Below are 19,478 nucleotides of genomic sequence, written 5' to 3'. Positions count from 1 at the left end.
TTCCAGTTTTGACTAGGCTATCGTGGCAGATTAAGTGGAAAGATTGGATCGATCTTCTTACGGCGAACAATCCCTCACGTCAAAGAAAGCATTGTATTTTTCATTCTCAGTATTATTTACAACTTTCTCTAGGCAAACTTCGATCCTTTTTTGTGTAATTATTGTCCATATATTTTGCCACCAGGGAGGATGCTGCTTATAAAACGTATCCACGTTTCTACGCATATAACCATGCATACTCTAGGTATGATCAAGGAGATGAATTTTCGCCGCAATATTAAGGAATGAGCTCCTTGCCTATGAAAATGATGGCACCTCAATTTGCTCCTGTTCCGCTGCGGTGGGATCCTCGTCCAAGTTTGATTTCATGACGTTGATAATGCAGCTCGCGCGAATGTTGAAAGATCAACTTGAGTTATTTGAGCCGGTATAAACACTGGACGAATGTACCAAGGTTAAGTAACTTGACCTTAGTAACTGTTTACCTTGGTAAAAGCTCGAATGTAAACACGGCATAAAATAGCTATTGCAATAATTTTACCCGCCTATGAGAAATAATTGCGAGATTTTTATTTGTCACAGCTATAAATTTGTTACCCAATATTCATCGAGCTGACACAGCTGTAGAGAAGTCGGCAACCATGAAGCGCCCCACGTGCAAATGGCCTCACTCCTCACTTCCTCTTCGGTCTAGTTGAGGAAGCCTTCGCCAGTGTGTTCCTGAAATGGCTTACTTCACCTGCCATACGCAAGATGCATGTTGTTCGTAATATTAGGAGTGGCTATTTTCAGGTCGTCTTGTCCTCATTACTGGCGTTATGTAACACTCTCTCGTGGGATAATTTTGAACAGCCTTCTCGTGAAGGAACACATTTTTGCTGCATTCATCGACGGATTAAGTAGTTCTCGAAAGGTTTTTTGGTTTTTTGAATTCACAATTAGTTCGGTTAATTAAAGGTGTGTTAATAAATCAATCGTTTAATTAAAGACACTGAAGACAGTGCTTGGCTACGTTTCCAAACACCTCGAAGTTCGTCAAAAATACTCCGCCTCGCGTCGTATTTTGAACTCTTCTCTCGGTGTTTGGAAATGTGGTAAAACACGGTCTTTCGTGTTTGAAATATCACTTTAATATATTATTTTATATCCTAGGACTTTCAAAAATGTTTTAAGATCTTACGACAATTGTAGCCTTAGACAAATTTCATGAATAAAGCCGTATACGAGTTCTGCATGCAACAAAGGGATACCGCCTAAATCGACCCTCGGAAAACGCATGGACTAAAAATTACTGTCCAAACATAAACTGCTTGTCATTTGTGCTCCAATTTAAACGATTTCGCAAACTTTGAGTCAAATGTTACAACTCAACTTATATTCTGCGATATGGAATGATTTGGCAGCGGGTTTGTAATTCAACACCTTCAATAAAGATGTTCATTTGGCTTCATCAAGTTTACCCAGACGAACTGTGAATCCACGTTCCTTAATGGACCATTCAATTTCCTGGTTGCTAAATTTCGGGTCGATCTAGTATGTAGCAACGACTGTTTGACGCCAAACTTGATAACTCTATGGAGGTTCTTAAATCTATTTGTGTTATACTCTCTTGGCTGGGGGATGCTATGCAACGGAATGCTATCAACGAAAGGTACGAGAGGGTGGGTGAAGAAAATGCCCTTTGAGCCATGAACATGATTCCTCAATAGTCACGCCACTTTGGAGCCCATACATCATTCCTCAATTACATTTTAATTATTCATTTTCAATATTGTCGGCTGAGTAATCGCTAAATATCATATTATTCATGATATTATACAATTATAGTTAATAATAGTAACGCTCTCATGAGAAGTTGCTATTTCGAGAAAATGATATCTTCTAAAATACGTGATGCAATTTTTAGACACGATAAATGATTGTAAAACTTCCCAATTATTGGAAGCTTATGAATGTCGAATGGACTGTTTCTTAGTTTCTACCTACAACAAACTTACATCAACTGACCACTTGTACTTGAGGCTACTCTTTGTGTAAAAGTAAAATAAGAGGAGGTATAGCCCTGTATTTCAGTCGTTATCTTATCTCTTTTCGACTAGGAGGAAAAAGAATGAAAAATACATTTTCTGATAATTTAGCACGTTTCTCCTTAAGTGTTTTATTATCTCTATCTAAGAGACGATGATCTATCGTCTCTTGCTAAAACTAGGAAAAATTACTATGGCTTTATTAGAAGGTTAATTCGCGCTGGAGACCAGCCACATAGCTGAAATGGCCATCCTGCATAAGTGCATAAAGCTTTCCTATGTGAGGTAATAAGGAAACAAAAAAAAAATATGGTCCTAAATCCAATGTCAAGTCGCCACTCTCTCGTAGGTAACAACGGAGGAGCACAATTGTAAAAGGGTTTGCTGGTAATGTACGCCTGTCATGGTTAAGGGTGTTTCTCTACAAAACGATCGATACATCAGTTGAAGTACGTATTCCATCTAAGACATACAAGCAGATAGGTACAAGCAGACAGATACAAGCAGATAGATAAGTTGGCTTTTTTTTAATATCCGTTGGCCTCAGATGGCCTGGAAAGTTTATTTCCACAGTTTGAAAAGCTGATAATATCAATAGGTTCCGCTAATATCTTTGCATCTTTCCGGGTCTTTAGCAGTTTAGAGTTTACAGCACAGTTTGTTGTTGTGAACAATGACCTCTCCTTCTCTGTCGCCGTTGCTCAGCATGGCTCTGTCGTGATACAAGCTTTCCTAACGCTTTTCTAAATTCCTGCATTCGCATGGCGTATACAAGAGGATTTACAACAGAATTGGCAAAATATAGCACAGCTATCACATAATGAAGATCGACGTTTAAAGCACTGTACCATTTTTTCATTATATCTTCTGGCCTGGAGTTGTGAATAGCCCAGGGCAGAAGGGTAAGAACAGAAAGCCCAGTGACTATCAATAAGGTTATTGATAGTTTCCTTTCTTTTTGAATTGAACCATGATGTTGTGAATGAGGGTTGTTTCGAACACTAACAATGATAATGATATAACAGACTGCTAGGACAACTAAAGTGCGTACCCAAATGCTTCTTTTAATAAAATACCCATGACAATGGCCAGAGGGAGAGTAATTAACCAGTTAGTGATCATGATTTTAATGTAAACCCATTTTGTGATCAAGCAATGCCTGAAGGGAAAAAGTGTTGCATGTAGCCGCTCTAAGGATATCAAAGAAAGATTGACCTGGGACCGGAAGCTATTGGGAAGGTGAATTCAATGGAGCAAATAAGAAATCCTGCCCAGGTGTTATCTTTATAAACCGTATCTTTGTGGTAGATGAACAGTGGTCCTGTCACGGCTCCCACTAGCAGATCAGCCACAGTCAGGTTCATTATTAGGTAAGTGCTGTGCTTGCGAAGATGGCTTATTCTTGCAAAGGCGATAATTTTGATGGCATTGATAATCGATGCTACAAGAAACTCGGAGATTAGGACTGAAAATCAGGCAGCGTCTTTAGTAGTTTGAAAATCTTCAGTTTCCATTTCTTTGTATGGAAGGAATAAGATTCTTCTTGAAATTATTACAGTCCAACTAAAGATATAATGAAAAAACATATCTGACTGTATTGCTTAGTCTAGGGGACTCAAGCATGACGATTTTATGGTTTCATGTCAGTCCCACTGTCCTCAACTTTTAAAGAACAATCATGAATTGCTTTTCTTATCCTAACATTATCAAGAATGCATGGAAATTGCCCTGATTCTAAAAGAACTTCATTAACTCACATCTTAAAGATGCATTTCGAAAGGATAAAATAAAAACTCATTAATACTAAGCAATGTTTAGTCAATTTATAATTGCAAAAGGTGGTTAAAAAAAGAAAAATAAAGACTTTATACCGAATGAAGAATAGCTTGTCACGGACAATGGAGGAGCAAACCTCATCAAATTGCGCTAAAACTACCACGCGTATCTTCCCAAATAGCAAAAAAATTCTCTATAATGTCTCAATTGACGTTTGAGTGATAAGTGCTTAAAGAAAGAGCAGTTTCGCTGGTAAGTGCGGTTAGGTGACTTTTTGGAATTATTCCGCCTTATCAGCGAATGTGGAATATGGCGCGACGGCCAAGCAGAAGGCCATACGTGGGGTATACTGTTCAATAAATAACGCTATTTTCTGCTAAACATGAAAGAGAAACGAACGCTAGTAAACCAGTTTTAAAGTTAATGTGATGACTGTATAAAAATGTAATGTTCTTCGAATTTTGTATTGCTATAATATCATAAAATATTTCCCCTTTTGAAGTATAGCTCTGATCATCTGTCATAGTAAACGTGAGAATACAAGCCATTAAAGTGAGAGCACATCAACTCTTGATATTTTTTTTTCCCTGATAAGACTTGGGAGTTAAAATACAACTCCATAATAAAACTCGATTTTTATAGCGTTGCATTTATTGCTGTCAAAAAGTGCTTTATTTTTTTGAATATGAAAAAATAAAAGCGGAAGTATTTGCTGACACGTCTTTAGAAACCTCTGTGTTGTTTTTTTCAGGATTGATGAGATGAATTTTTGTACCAATAATGCATCTTCCCTTGATGAGTGGCTTAAGTCAAGAAATTGCAATGTTATAAGAGATAAGTAAAGAACACACATCTCTAAGTTTTAGGTCTCTACGTTTTCCCAAACTTCAGATATTCGTCGAAGTATTTTGCGCAAATTTACAGACCCCAGTATGGAGCCGCCACGTTGTTGGACCTCCGTGGTCCACCAATATGGGGGCCGGAAAATAGTGTAAACAACTGGAACTTACTTTGGCCATCTAGTCGACTGATTACCTGAACTGAACCAACAAACATTATATTTACACACGCGCTTTTCCTAGTACTTTAACTCATAAAATGGCTAGAAATCACGAGTGAAGTGTATATTTAGGAAGCGATAGAGCACTCAAGAAGTAGGGAGACACACTCTGCTATGGTTCGTGTTTCCTCCTACACCTCTTCCGTGCTCTACCGCTTCCTGCGTGCTTTACAACAGAACAGAGCACGGTAGAGGCTTCGATCTTTATTAGTTAAATAAATATAGATCCCCTTATGCCTGATGAAGATAAAAATTTTCGTGGCTCTTTAGTTTTGGATTTTGGAATTTGATGACGTCACGTGAAAACGATCTATTAATCCGGGCTATTCCATGCATAGTTGTTACAAGTTAGTTGTAGCCTTACCGTGCCCCGGCTATCAACTAAACTGCGGTTTAGGCTTAGTGTTTGAACGGAATAGAAGCTCTGAGAGTAGGTTACTTAACAATTATCGAGGCGATAACTAACAGAAGAAGAGCTCAGCGCCAAGTTAGTTATAATCACTTCGTTTCCAAGAAAGGGGAATTAAATAACTGTTTTATGAATTATCCAACCCACTGGATAATGTGAACATTTCAGTTTGATCTAAATGAAGCGACAGTACAAAAAGGCGGGAGAATATGCCGCGCATTGCTTACCGTTTGAGTTAAATAAAGCTTCTCGGGAAAGGAAACGAGACACAGTTTTGTTCAGAAAAATTATTCACATAAAAATGCGACAAAGAATAAAAAGTTTAAGGGAAAACTCGAAGTAGTGGTATTTCTGAAAATTATTCGCCTAGTTCAAGTCAAATGAAGCAAGATTTTAATTGTTTTATCTGTAACAAAAATCTCAATTGTGATTGGTTCTCTGCGCGCCTCTTTGTCACGCAATCGGCGCGCGTTTACGTGGGTGTCCAATTCTTTTCATACAATGTCACGCAGTAAAATATAATAATTTTAAAACCATTCGGTGGATAAAGTCAAGAAACTGACATTATAGGAAATAAATAAAGAAGACACTTCTCAAGGTTTTAGGTCGGTGCGTTTTCCCAAAATTCAGATGTTCGTCGAAGTATTTTACACCCCCCTAGCCAGGAGGGGTGGTCAGAGCACTTCTGGCCGCTGGAACTGTCTTTGAGCTGTCTGCGGGTATCGTCTTGCGAATACGCGTTCAGATATATATTTTGAGAAACGCGATCGTAGCTTTATGTCAAGCACCGCCATAATTCTGAAATTCAAACAGCGCTGGTTTCCATTAGTAATAGTAACTGGATTGAGTGGAGTGCTCGAAATTTACAATCGGCCTTGCGCTTCGCGCTCGTCCGATTTGAAATTACTCGCGCGATAACTCCGTGAATTGTACCTCACTCGGTCAAATTACTATTACTAATTACGTGGCTGTCTTAATCAGGACTGCGGACTGTGTTGTTCAATCACCCAGAATCGATCGAGTTCTCTGAATCATACGAAAGGACAACACCCAATTGTAAGGTAACAGTTTTTACCTGAGTGTTAAACTTAAATTTACACATAAAACCTTTCTTCAGTAACTGAAGCGTAGAAACGATGATCTATCGGTTTTTCAATCTTTCTGTGAATTTTTGCTACTTTTCTAATTCCTTTCTTTGGTTTTGTTGCACATTTACAAGTCCTTTCAATTAAATGTTCCGTATCAAACTCTAGGTAGTTGGGATAATTTTGACATTTTGTGGCTTTTTGTATAGCCTATCATTTCGTACATACATACATACATACATCACTTTATTTACCCTCGGATTTCAGAGTAGCTTGTGCTGCTAATATCTCCGAGCATTTAACCATCAGGTGAAAGATAGACGACCACACCGGGAACTACGTCCCCTACTCTTTTCGATTAGTGTGTGGGCCTACGGTTTATCGTCCTTATCCGAGAAGACTAGAAAGTCTAACCATTTGCAGATGTCATTACAAAGGCAGCACTTTCTCCTCAATTATTTAAAGACCCTGAGTGTTGGTCCGGCCGGGGTTTGAACCTGCGACCTCCCGCACGCTAGTCCGGTGCTCTACCACTGAGCTAACCGGTCGTCTATTTCCACGATAGAAAGTTTACCAAATAAGCTGCTTTCAACAATTTTTTTATTCCGACAGAGCTTTGCCTAACATGCAAAAACTTTTGAACTAAGCAACACTTGCTGCACCTAATGGTCAAACCCAGGTATAATGGCCGTTAACCGAGATTCAGTTGAACCAAAGAGAAAGCTAGACATGCATTATTCGAGGTTTAGAACTTCATAATTTGCTTAGCCAGGCTCAAATATCATGGTGACAGAGGTGCCCGGATGCTGCTATTATCCATCTTGTGACTGCCAACCTCTTCATTTATATATTAAACTGGACTACAAAAGCCAGTCGAAATCCAGATCAGACGTAACTAGAATCTGGCCAGAAGTTTCTGAAAACTCTCTTCCTTTAATTTCTTCCATTTATCATTACTAAGTTAGACTAGTTAGTTTAAAGTTTCATGAGCTTTATTGGGAACAGAATGTATATGAATGACATATATCTAAAATAGTGAAAACAAATTAAAAGAAAAAGGAAAGAGAATGATTTCACGAGGCGCTCCCTAGAATGTTAGATCATTTGGGGAAACGATATTGATCGTGCACGAGTCTGCAACCCACTCATGCATTGAGACTAGTACCAGCTTTTAAATTCAGCATCGATCTTGGTCACAACGGTGGGAAAGTCTAACTTGATACTGAAACAAATTTACTCACGACAGTTGTCTTTTTAGTATTTATCAGTTCTTATTCCCACTGTGTAATTCTTTGATGGAATATTACGTCGTATCTTAAAGTAGTTTTTACACCGGATATTCCGAATTTTATTTTATTTTATTTTATTTCCATATTCTCCTACCTCTTATTTTACTGCTGCGTTTTCATTTGGAATCATTTGGAATCGTTTGTCACGTCAATAGCAGAGTAACGTGGAAATGTTTCTACACTTCATGTCTGTTGTTTAAAGTTTACGGCATAGTATGTGGTTGTAAATGATTCACTCTGGTGGGCTCCGTACTTTTACAAGCAAGGTTTCTTATGGCTTTTCTAAACCCTTGCATTCGTATGGCATACACAAGAGGATTCACAATGCAACTCGCCAAATAAATGACAAAAAGCACAACATCCATATCAACCCCTGATGTATTGGACGATTTTTTCTGTGGATCGATTGGAATGGACTTGTAAACAGCAAGGGGCAAAATGGTGAGAACGGAAACTCCAGTGACCATCAGTAATGTTACTGATAGTTTCCTTTCCGTGTGAATTAAACCATGATGTTCTGAACGATGACTTCTTTGAACATTTACAATGATAATAATATAACAGACAGCTAAGACAAGTAAAGTGACAGTACTAAATGATGCCCATACGTAAGGTAATGCGCCTCGCGGTAAAATGTGTAGGACAATGGCGATCAAGAAAGATACAAGCCAACTTCCAACGATGATTTTAAAATAAAGCCATTTCCTTATCAAGCAATGCCTGAAGGGAAAAAGTGTTGCATGTAGCCGCTCTAAGGATATTAAGGAGAGATTGACCTGGGAAGCTATTAGAAAATTGGTTCCAATAGCCAAAAGAATAAGTCGTGGTAATGTAACACCGTCGCTTTCTTCATGTTTGTGGAACACGAGTAGTGGTCCTGCCACGGCACCCACCAGTAGATCAGCCACAGTCAGGTTTATTACGAGGTACGTACTGTGCTTGCGTAGATGGCGGATTCTTGCGAAGGCGGCGATAGTGATGGCATTGATGATCGATATGACAACAAATTCGGTGACAAAGACTGGAAGCCAGACTGGAGAATCTTCTGTAGTCATTTCTTGAAACGGAATTCAACTTTCTTTCTCCAATGGCGTTCTCGTATTTATTCCATCGATATCCCAGCTAAAGTGATTTAAAAAAAGAATGATGTTTTAAAAACATGCTTCAGTATATCCAATTAGTAGTTGGTAGTTTAGACTGAATTATAATGGTGGACACGGATTTCAGACAACATAAACACATTTTGCTCGGATTTTGCTGTTTTACTATAGAGAAACAAGCTTAATAAAAAGCAGTGTTGTGTGACAATATACAAGCCATGAATAGATAGGCGAAATTTTGTGCAGCTGACTTGATGAGCATCACTTTATATTCAAATTGGGCTGATGAGTAATACCTTATTCCGGTCGGGAAAAACACATTTTACCAATATATGGAAAACTGGTTGAGCAAGCGTTTCTTTTCGATGAGAAAAAGGCTCATCTCAGTGTTCTCATGTCTGCTCCTCATATGTTTGCCGACGGTCGTGTATCTAGGATGTTTAATATCGCCTGTTAGCGAGGAGACTTTATTATTTAGGAGGCTTATTGCTATTCCCTATTGCTCAAGGAAGCTTTTTTAACCCGCAAACCTATTTTCGTAGTAATGATTCTGTGAAATTTAAGGTTTTTTTAAAAAATTTTACTGCGTTAAGTATAAGAATAACGCTTAATAATTCAGCAAATACTTTTTTCTGACAGCGAAAAGCTTATCCACTAGCAGAGTAAAACCGACAGTAGGCCATCTGCTGGAGAGCTTTTCTTAATTCGTGAAACTGCTAATAAACTTGAGAGTTATGTGATCTTAAATGGCTCGAATATGCACCAAAGTAAAACGGAGTTAACTTGGCAATTTTGTATTCCGTTTACTCAGACGGGTTAACTAAGTTGTAGTATAAAGAACCTGGCGATCTGCTGCATAAAAACAGTCAGTTGTGATAATCTTGTAGATAACTACAGCTATTCATTGATGCAATACTACCCCCTCGTCATTTTAGGTGCTATATTTGTCAGGATTTTGGATTTGCGACTAAAGTTTTTGGCAACCCGACCAACGTATAATCCAAAACACCAGACAGATGCGCTGAACTGGTTTGAGAAAATTCTTTGATCTGAACTCTTTAAATTCTCACAGAAAGATAATAACCCCCCCTTTCTCGTAAAGCATTCCCGCTTACCTTGATACACAGCTTTCTCCAGAAATTAAAAGTATATATATTTTTACATCGGTTATTTTCTTGCTGTTCCTGTTTTGTTTTTTAGTCCAGACGGCATTGAGCTGCATCAACCAAAATGGAGAATATGTAGAAACTTGATCTTAGAAATTGTCATGCAGCTTAATTGGGCTTAAAACAGAATTTTATGCAAAATTTTCTTGCTTGCCAATCTGACAATTAAGTGAGCCTGTCGTGAAACGATCATCGATGACGTCACGGAAAGGACCAGTTGTAGACGAGACAAGCGGAATAAAACCAGTTACTCAAAATAAAATGGCCGCTTTTGTTGCCGATGGCCTCAACTCGTCAAGTCAGCAATTTTATTTTAGCGAATTGTTATCAAAGGTGGGATGTGCCGGTTTCCTCGAGATAGTGTGGCCAACTGTATAGCAAAGCACGCAAATAGAAACGAAAAAAAATCAGTCGGTGAAATATACTATAGCTAGGAATTAGGCAATCAAGTGTAAATCCAATTTTGGTTCAAAATTGTATGCAGGAAACTTCCGAAAGTAACCACCCTCGTTACTTTCGGAATAAGTAGCCTTTGGCTCGTTACTTTCGGGATTTGGTTACGTTCGAGAAGTCGTTACTTTCCGACTGAGCTATTTTTATAAAATAAAAGATGGAAGCTGATTCTCAAAAAAAGTTATTAAAACATGAGATACAATTCATCGTTCCAGTTTAAGTGTATGTTGCTGCCACATGGGTAGGCTGTTCATGTCTAGACTGTGTTGATAGTGCATGGTCCACAGGGAAAGCAAGTCAGACAAAAAACAGTTTGTACTTTATGACCCACTGCTATGTTAGTTCGCTGTAACAACATCTCAGTGCGCTGGTCAAATTTTCAACTTAAATTTTAAATTTCTCAAATATTTTTATGGCCAATATCGAAACAGAGATTCTTAGCAATAGCGTCGCAAAACCCACAATCTGGAAACGATATATTGACGATATTTTTTCTTTGTGGGATGTCAGCCAACCTGATATAGACAAGTTTATCGAACAAGCAAACTCACATCACCCTACAATCAAATTTACAGCTGAAATTTCAAATACTGAAACTACATTTCTGGATACAGTTGTATACAAAGGCCAACGATTTAGAGATCAATCCATCCTGGATATAAAAACACACTTTAAGCCAACTGAAACCTTTCAATACACTCATTTTTCCTCTAGCCACCCACCGGGTGTCAAAAAGGGATTCGTGAAGGGCGAAGCTCTAAGACTCTTACGAACTAACTCTTCAAGAGCAACATTTGAAGAAAACATTTACAAATTCAAATCACGTCTCCTTGCTAGAGGTTATCCAAAAAATCTGATCGAAACACTCCTTTCAGATATTAAATTCACAGAAAGGGAATCGGCGCTAAGACAAAAACATGAAAGCCGGAAAGAACTCTTGCCTTTTGTAACACAATATCAACCATCAGTGCCCAACCTGAAAAATGTTTTAATGGAAAAATGGCACTTGATACAAAATCAGCCTTCTCTACGGCAAATTTTCAAAGAGCCACCACTAATATCGTATAAAAGAGGTAAATCCCTAAAAGACATACTCGTAAGAGCAAAACTATAAAGGGGTCATATATTACATGGTACAAAAGTTTCCATTGTTAGAAGTTGTGCAGGCCTGTCACTCCTTGCTAATTCCTACTGAGAAACGTTCCTCTAACTACGCTCCTGTTGAAAATGATATTAATGTGAATCCAAGTTTTCCATAGTAAATTCCTGTAGCTTGACGAAAATTCTTCGAGTTTTGTTTTAGCTTTTAACACGGTGCAGCATTAACTAATGAAGCACGAATAGACATTTTACAACGTTGCGAGGCAAGCGATACCTTTCCTTGTTGTGGAGTGCCTTAAATCAAATTACCCTACGTAACTTTCATCTGACTATTGACTGGGAAAATAAATATATAATTGAATCTAGGTCTAGGTCCCGCGGGAGGGGGAGGGGGTCGTTACGGTAAACGTACGTTTACGGTACATTTACGGAAGATATGTAGACCTACGTTCTTGTTTTGACGCACAGCCTGACTAGTCCCAGGTCCTAACCCCCATCGGTTTTTTTAGCCAACTGCAAGGGAAATTTTGCGTTTTCAGATGGCTAAATCGCGGTGAATAAAAAACGAAATCCATTTTTTTCGATATCTATATCATGATCTCACGTAGATACCATCAAGCAAATAAAATAATATGTCACATACACTTTAAATCAAAGGTGTTAACTTGTCTATTATTAAGTTACAGATTAAATCAAAAAGCTTCTAAGCCAACTCGTGATATTTGTAATAAATGTTTCAAGGCTAGCCAAAAATTTTGAAGAGTTCGTATGTTGGGTGACACAGAATAAAATTTAAACAATTATTAGTTTACAACTAATCTTCAAACGTATTTACGTGGAACACTTCAGCTGTTTTGATTGTTCCTTCTAACTATGTACTGATAAAAAGGAGTTTTTCTTCAACTTGTCTCGCAACAACGTTGCATGGCAAGTTGAAACACATTGTTGCACGTATTACCACGTTTATGACCAACTTGTCTCGCAGCAAAATACAGTGTTGCACGTCTGCAGAATTCTACACGTATGATTGGTCAATCGTGTGGAAATAAAGATAGCGCCTTCCTTCAAATAATTTAGCGTTTCGACGAGCTTCAACTTCGACTTCTGGTCGTCATTTTGTTCCTAATTTTTCGTTCCAGCGAAGTTCTTTCAGATGAAGCTCAGTGTCTTTTCAGGTAGCTAGGCGGAAAGTTGTATTTTTGCGACAGTTCTTCCAACCCTTTTGCCTTTTTTGCTGCTTGTTTTGAAGGGACAAACGAGGTGTCCCAAAGACTATGATAGCCCTCGAGGTCTTTGTACAGGCCAGATTGATGACTTTCCGAGAGTTACTGGTCTACTTGGAATTAAGGCTCGTCTTCACCGTCCCGTCATGTTTTTTGTTTTGTTTTTGTCTCGTTGCCGCGCTTCGCGACAGCCAATCACAAGCGTTGAATTCAAAGTTGTTGCGAGACAAGTTATAGCTTCAGTGGTAATACGAGCAGCAAAACTAAAATTTGTTGCAGAAAGTAGAACTCGAGTCTACAATGTACTTTGCGCAACATGTTGCCTCAACTTACAACACTGTATTTTGCTGCGAGACAAGTTGGACACAAACGTGGTAATGCGCGCAACAATGCGTTTTCAACTTGCAATGGAACAATGTTGCAAGACAAGTTGAAGAAAAATGTTACCCGTATTACGGGACCTTTAACGAAAACTGACTAATTATAATTGTGACTAACATCTGGCTAAATGTGACTGACATCTGACTAGATGTACACAGAACTTTATAAAGTGGTAGACGTTTTCCATCCAGGACACACGTACAAAAACATAATCATGACATTTCTTTGGCTTCATTTTTTGGTTTCTTGATCTCAGATCGCCTGGAAAGAAGGTTTGTTCCGTCCCCGTCTTTTCCAGTTGAAGTTTACAACTCAGTTTCAGGTTGTGAACGAAAAACTCTTTTCTGTTCGGCTCTCTGTGATCGTTTCTCTGCTTAACCCTGTCTTTATGCAAGGTTTCTTAATGCTTTTCCAAATTCCTGCATTCGTATGGCGTATACAAGAGGATTCACTATGGAACTGGCAAAATATATCACAGCTAGAGTATCATGAATATCAAACCTTGACACACTGTGTCATTTGTCCTTTATATCCTCTGGGATGGATTCGTAAATAACCCGGGGCAGAATGGTTAGAACGGAAATTCCGGTGACTAATGATAATGTTACTGATATGAAGACATGATATGATCTTTCATATATTCACTTGCAATGTTACTGATAGTTTTCTTTCTTTCTGAATTGAACCATAATGTTGTACACGAGGACTTCTTTGAACATTTACAGAAATAATGAGATAAGAGATTATGAGAACAAGAATGGTGAGAGCACCAAATGATTCCCAGGCGTAAAAATTCTGCATCTGATTCATTCAAATATAAGCCAGCCATGAGAGAGCTCAGAAGGACAGTTATAGACATCCAGTTAGCTATGATGATTTTGAAGTAAACGAATTTACTAATTAAGCAATGTCCGAGGGGAAAAAAGTGTTGCATGTAGCCGCTCTATAAGAATATGAAGGACAGAATCACTTGGGAAGCTACTGACAAGGTGAACTTTATAGCGCAGCTAATGTCGGAATCCTGGCCGTTTTTTGTTTTGTTTTTTCTTGTGTGTGTGTGCTCATGGAAAAAGTACAAAGTACAAAGGTCCTGTCATGGCACCAACCAGTAGATCGGCCACAGTCAGGTTTATTATGAGGTACGTACTGCGCTTGCGTAGATGGCGGATTCTTGCAAAGGCGGTGATAGTGATGCCATTGATAATCAATATCGGAAGAACCTCAGTCGCTTGCACTGGAAAGCAGTCAATAGACCATTTTACAGTTGTCTGCTCAGTGACCTGACCTTTGGATGGCAGCGAGGCTCGAGGTGACCTCGTTTTGATACAGACCTCACTGCTTTTGTTGTGTAAAACAAGTTGTTCTGATGCTAACTAGATGCATTTACATGACAAAAGCAGTGAGGTCTGTATCGAAACAAGCCTCGCTGCCATCCAAGGGCCAGGTCACTGAACAGAGAACTGTAAAACTGTTGTTCTTTCTTGCAGGAGAATCTTCAGTACTAGTAGTCATTCCTGTGAGCAGAATTTATTCTTCTTCTTGAAATTATTCCAGTACAGCTAGGAATTAGATAGTAACAATTATATTCAGTAGTTTTGCGGACTTTAACATGACAATTTAATAAATTCAAATTAACTTTGGGTACTCCATTAAAGGGGTCTTGAATTTTCATGAATCACTTTTATTACCATAACATTATAAAGATTGGAGAATACTATGATTCTAAACGAACTTCATTGTTTTACTTAGATCTAAAAAGTGCATTTTGCAAAGTTAGAAACCCAGTAATAATAAAATGTTGTGTTAATTTGGAATTTTGCAGGAGATTTGTACTACAATTATATCTAATGCATGATGGCTTGTAAACTGAGAGGACAAAGGAGCACAACTAAAGCCTCATCTAATTGTAAAAAAGGTTTCATCCAAAATAACAAAGAAATTCTCTTTTAAGCTATTTTGTTTTACCTTCTTACATGTAGAAATAAAATAGCCCAGGGTAAAATGCTGAGAACGGAAACTCCAGTGACTATGAATAATGTTACTGACAGTTTCTTTTCCTTGTGAATTGAACCATGATGTTGTGAATGAGGACTTCTTTGAACATTTACGATAATAATGATATAAGAGAGTGTGATGACGATTAGGGTAAGAACGTTAAATGATGTCCATGCGTACGGAAATTTGTCTTGCGATAATATAGTTATGACAAAGGCGACAGAGAAAATTATAAGCCGGCTACCGACGATGATTTTAAAGTAAACCCATTTCGTGATCAAGCAGTGCCTGAAGGGATAAAGTGTTACATGTAGCCGCTCCAAGGATATCATGGAAAGATTGACCTGGGAAGCTATTAGAAAATTGATTTTAATAGCCCAAAGAATAAGTGGTGGTAATGTGAAACTGTTGCTTTCTTCGTCTTTGTGGTACAGGAACAGTGGTCTCACCAGTAGATCAGCCAAAGTCAGGTTTATTACGAGGTACGTATCGCGCTTGCGTAGATGGCGGATTCTTGCGAAGGCGATGATAGTGATGACATTGATTATCAATATCACAAGAAATTCAGTGATATAGACTGCAGATCAGTTAGGAGAATCTGGAGTAGTCATTTCTTCGAAATAAATTCAACGTTCTCTCTGCAATGGCGTTCTGGTATTTATTTGTGTCCAGTAAAGTCAATGAGAATAACAATAATAATTATTAGTAGTTTCGAAGGCTCAAACATGACGCTTTTATAAGTTGTGCTGCAAAATCAGTTTTGGATAAGTTTGTGCTCCACTTCAGGTCCAAGAAGGAATGGTTATTGTGGACAAGGATTCCACATAACATGAACGTATTTTCTTGGACCCAAAAAGAGACCTGCTGTAAGGATAAACACGCTCATTAAAAAGCAGTGTTGTGTGACAATTTATGCACGCACAGTCATGAACAGATGGACGAAATTTTGTGCAGCTGATTTGACGAGCATCCCTTCATATTCAAATGGTACTGATGACTAATACCTCAATGTATTGCTGATCGGGAAGAACACATTTTACCAATACATGGAAAAAATGAGTGCGCGTTTGATTGGGATTAAAAGTAAGGCCACCTCGTCGATATGTGGAACAATGGTTGAGCGCGCACGTGATTCCGATTAAAAGAAGGTAACCTCAGTGCTCTTATTTCTCCTCATACAAAACGGACACTTTTGCTTTAATACTGACTTACTAATTTAATACTTTTATGAAGGACGCTGATTAATGTTATTCCTATTGCACAGGAAAACTCTTTCAACCAAAAAACCCGTTTGCGTGGTATGATTCTGTTACATTTAACGTTCCTTAGCTTCCCTGAATAGACTTGAGACATACGATCTTGAATGGCTCTAATATACACTAGAATAAAGTGAAGTTAACTTGGAAAACTTTTACAGACGTTTTTGACTAGCGTTCACTCAGAAGCAGTATTTGAATTAAAGGACCAGACTCTGTGCCTTAAAACAGCAGCGGTAACGTTCTAGATAAGTATCACAATTCGTCCAATATTTCCTCGTCAGTTGCGGTACTATATCTTGCCGTGTTTTAGTTTTACGTCTACAATTTACGACAGCACGACCAGCAAATAATCCAAGAGACGAAACGAATGCGTGGAACTGGTGTTAGCGAAACTTCTGATCCGAGTCCTTTCTCATACAAAGATACTAAACTTTCCTGTTTCGTAAAACACTTCTCTTACCTTGCAACACGGCTTGTAAATTTTACGCTGGAAATTAATTTTACTTCTGTTCTTCACCTGCTTCACAGAGAGGACATTTAGTTGCATCAGCCAATTTACATAATACGTCCTCGCTTGATCTTTGAAAGTTTGATATAATATTCGTCTAGTTCATTATAGATTTTATCAGTAACCACTAGCAATATCGAAACAGCCTCTCACAGATCAGTCATCTGTCATCTGCTGACTGACACGGGCAATTTGTTTGGTCGTACGTGCGAACAGGAAGGGAGATAATTCACTTTAGCAAACATTGTCGGTTTTGCGTTTGAAGGCTTGTATGCGTTAACTGTTGGCTCAAATCTTATTTCATCTGATTCTACATTTTATTAACTTTACGGCATCTAATACTTTTCTGTTGTTTTCAGTTTTTCTTAAAAAAACGCGAGCTCGAATGATCCCCTGAAAGACACCCCTGAAGGTCTACCGTAACCTTAAATTTGAATCTTATGCAAATTGCTCTTGCTTGTCAACTTAACAAAGTACAGTCTGCGGGGATGTGCCATAAAACGATCATTCTTATGATGTCACCGAATGGAGCAAGTGCCGGAAAGAATGGTGCTGAAAAGAAAATGGCTGATAGCTTAAATCCGTGGGATTTCGCCAATGTTATATTAGTTCGTTGTTACCGGTACCAATGATGTGATGCAGGGGCATTCTTATTGTCAACGGATTAAATGTAAGCAGGTGTTTCTCTGACTGGAACTCAGCAACTTTCCGGCGCATTGTTCCACAATTGATTGACAGTAACTTTGAAGTATTCCAAGCAACCTTCAAGGTCTTCAAGTCTTAATTTACATTTGCTCAGGCAGTTTTCCAAAGTTCCGATTTCCATTCTCCCGCATAAAAATAAATAAATAAATAAATAAATAAATAAATAAATATACATTTATATAGCGCCATTTTCCACTAATCATGTGTCCATAGCGCTTTACAATACTTTAAAATTAAAATCCTGATCCTTTAAAAACCTAAAATCCTAAGAATTAAATACGCTATATAATACAATTAGGCTACAAATAAAAAGTAAAAACTACAAATCAAATGCACGCTTAAAAAGATAAGTCGTAAGATTAGCTATAAATACTGCCTCTGATGATGAAAGTCTGATCTGGAAGGGTAGTTCATTCCAGAGCCTTGGTGCCGCCACGGAAAAAGCCCTTTCACCATACGTTTTAAGATTTACTCTAGGCTCATCAAGCAACCTGTTGTTTGAGGATCTTAGTGTGCGACCAGAAATGTTAAATCGCAGTAGGTCTCTAATGTAATCAGGGGCCAGTCCATTCAGAGCTTTGTAAGTTAACAACAATATTTTGAAAATAATCCTAAAATGAACTGGCAACCAATGTAAGCTCCTTAGTATTGGTGTGATGTGTTCCTGCCTTCTAGTCAAGGTAACAAGGCGAGCTGCTGAGTTCTGTACAAGCTGAAGTCTATTAATCAGATACTTTGGGAGACCATACACTAGTGCGTTACAATAGTCCAAACGCGATGTTATGTAAGCGTGAATATTCTATTCTATCAACTTTATTGGTCACAAAATTACAATATAATTAAAAGAAGAAAAAGGACCAATAGGAATTGCGCGAACGGGAAAATAAAGTTACCCATGCGAGGCGCAACCCTAAAAGCTAGTAAGAATGGTGATAGAAAATCTTAAATTTGATAAAAATTACAATAGAATCTAATAAGTACTTATAGTTAAAAATTATAGTTAAATCAATTAATTACAATAGTTTAAGACAAGATGCGGATAATATTAGTCACAGAAAATTAAGAGTGGTGGCAAGGGCAGTTACGGAAGAGGAACCAGGAGCAGGGCATGTCAATATCATAGGTAGTGTCCAGTAAAGTAAAATAAGTGGCGCGCAAAAAATATTTGAATAAACTTGGGCTAGAAAATTTGTCTTGAGGGGCGAGATTACAGATAGTGTTCCAGGGTTTTACAATTCTATTGAAAAAAGAAGCTTGAAAAGTTGCGGTTTTACAGTAAGCAGGTTTTAGTACGAGGTTGGGGTTCTTAGAGCGGGACCGGCCATGTGTGGTAAAAGTAACATATCGTTCAATTTTTAGGTCAGTATATCCAGAAATGCACTTATAGAGAAATAAAAGATCTCTCATTTCCCTGTCATATGTTAGTGGTAACAAGCGAAGAGTCAGCAATCGTTGTTTGTAGGATATCTCGCCGATTCTAGTTCTTAGTATCCAGCGAGTGGCGGACCTCTGGACTCTTTCTAAGATTGTTCTCAAATAGTCTCAGTAGTACTCTGGGATAGGTATCGCCTAATTTTAGCTATACTACCAATGCGGAAAAATGCGCTCTTGCAGGTTATTGCAGGTTATCTTTGTGTCCGGGAGGGAGACGAAAAAAAGCCATGCGGTCGACTGCTTATCAACAGATTGAAAGAAATAAGTGACAGAAAGAGTGGCCAAACTGGGAATCTCGTTTCTAAACTTGCTCAGCAAGTTGTGTCTCAACTCGTCGCTAATTTTTGCGCAATTTCTGATGAAAAACCAACGATATTATTTCATTTCATAAGAGGAGAACTGAACACCGTATAGTTTGCGCTAAATTCACGCGGAACTTAGGAAGTCATCGCAAACTGCTTCCAGCAAACCGTCGATCAATGTGAAACATTGTCCCGCAACATTACA

The 19,478-nt window shown here is 38.2% G+C and overlaps 2 protein-coding genes and 2 pseudogenes across 2 annotated transcripts; 1 reads left to right on the top strand and 3 right to left on the bottom strand.

Annotated features, from left to right (window-relative positions):
* Positions 1–2,673: 2,673 nt before the first annotated feature.
* LOC149099042 (histamine H2 receptor-like) lies at positions 2,674–4,859 on the bottom strand (annotated as a pseudogene).
* Positions 4,860–6,440: 1,581 nt separating this feature from the next.
* LOC149099041 (uncharacterized) lies at positions 6,441–8,792 on the bottom strand. The gene has a single exon (XM_089277333.1). The coding sequence runs from the start codon at positions 8,699–8,701 to the stop codon at positions 7,850–7,852; it is 852 nt and encodes a 283-aa protein (XP_089133459.1). The 5' UTR covers positions 8,702–8,792; the 3' UTR covers positions 6,441–7,849.
* A 1,970-nt stretch (positions 8,793–10,762) lies between these two features.
* LOC149099040 (uncharacterized) lies at positions 10,763–11,507 on the top strand. The gene has a single exon (XM_089277334.1). The coding sequence runs from the start codon at positions 10,778–10,780 to the stop codon at positions 11,477–11,479; it is 702 nt and encodes a 233-aa protein (XP_089133460.1). The 5' UTR covers positions 10,763–10,777; the 3' UTR covers positions 11,480–11,507.
* Positions 11,336–15,702, bottom strand: LOC110058034 (uncharacterized; annotated as a pseudogene).
* Between the last annotated feature and the right edge of the window lie 3,776 nt (positions 15,703–19,478).

The sequence above is a fragment of the Orbicella faveolata genome, unplaced genomic scaffold (assembly GCF_042242905.1).
Source record: "Orbicella faveolata isolate gen_17 unplaced genomic scaffold, um_ofav_v1 contig_46, whole genome shotgun sequence".
Classification (NCBI taxonomy): domain Eukaryota; kingdom Metazoa; phylum Cnidaria; class Anthozoa; order Scleractinia; family Merulinidae; genus Orbicella; species Orbicella faveolata.
The sequence above is the reverse complement of the archived record's forward strand: the minus strand, read 5'-3'. Positions and strand labels throughout refer to the sequence as shown.

Bases quoted from the DNA above. Each gene is read 5' to 3' on its own strand.
- LOC149099041 (XM_089277333.1), bottom strand. From the start codon at position 8,701: ATGACTACAGAAGATTCTCCAGTCTGGCTTCCAGTCTTTGTCACCGAA.
- LOC149099040 (XM_089277334.1), top strand. From the start codon at position 10,778: ATGGCCAATATCGAAACAGAGATTCTTAGCAATAGCGTCGCAAAACCC.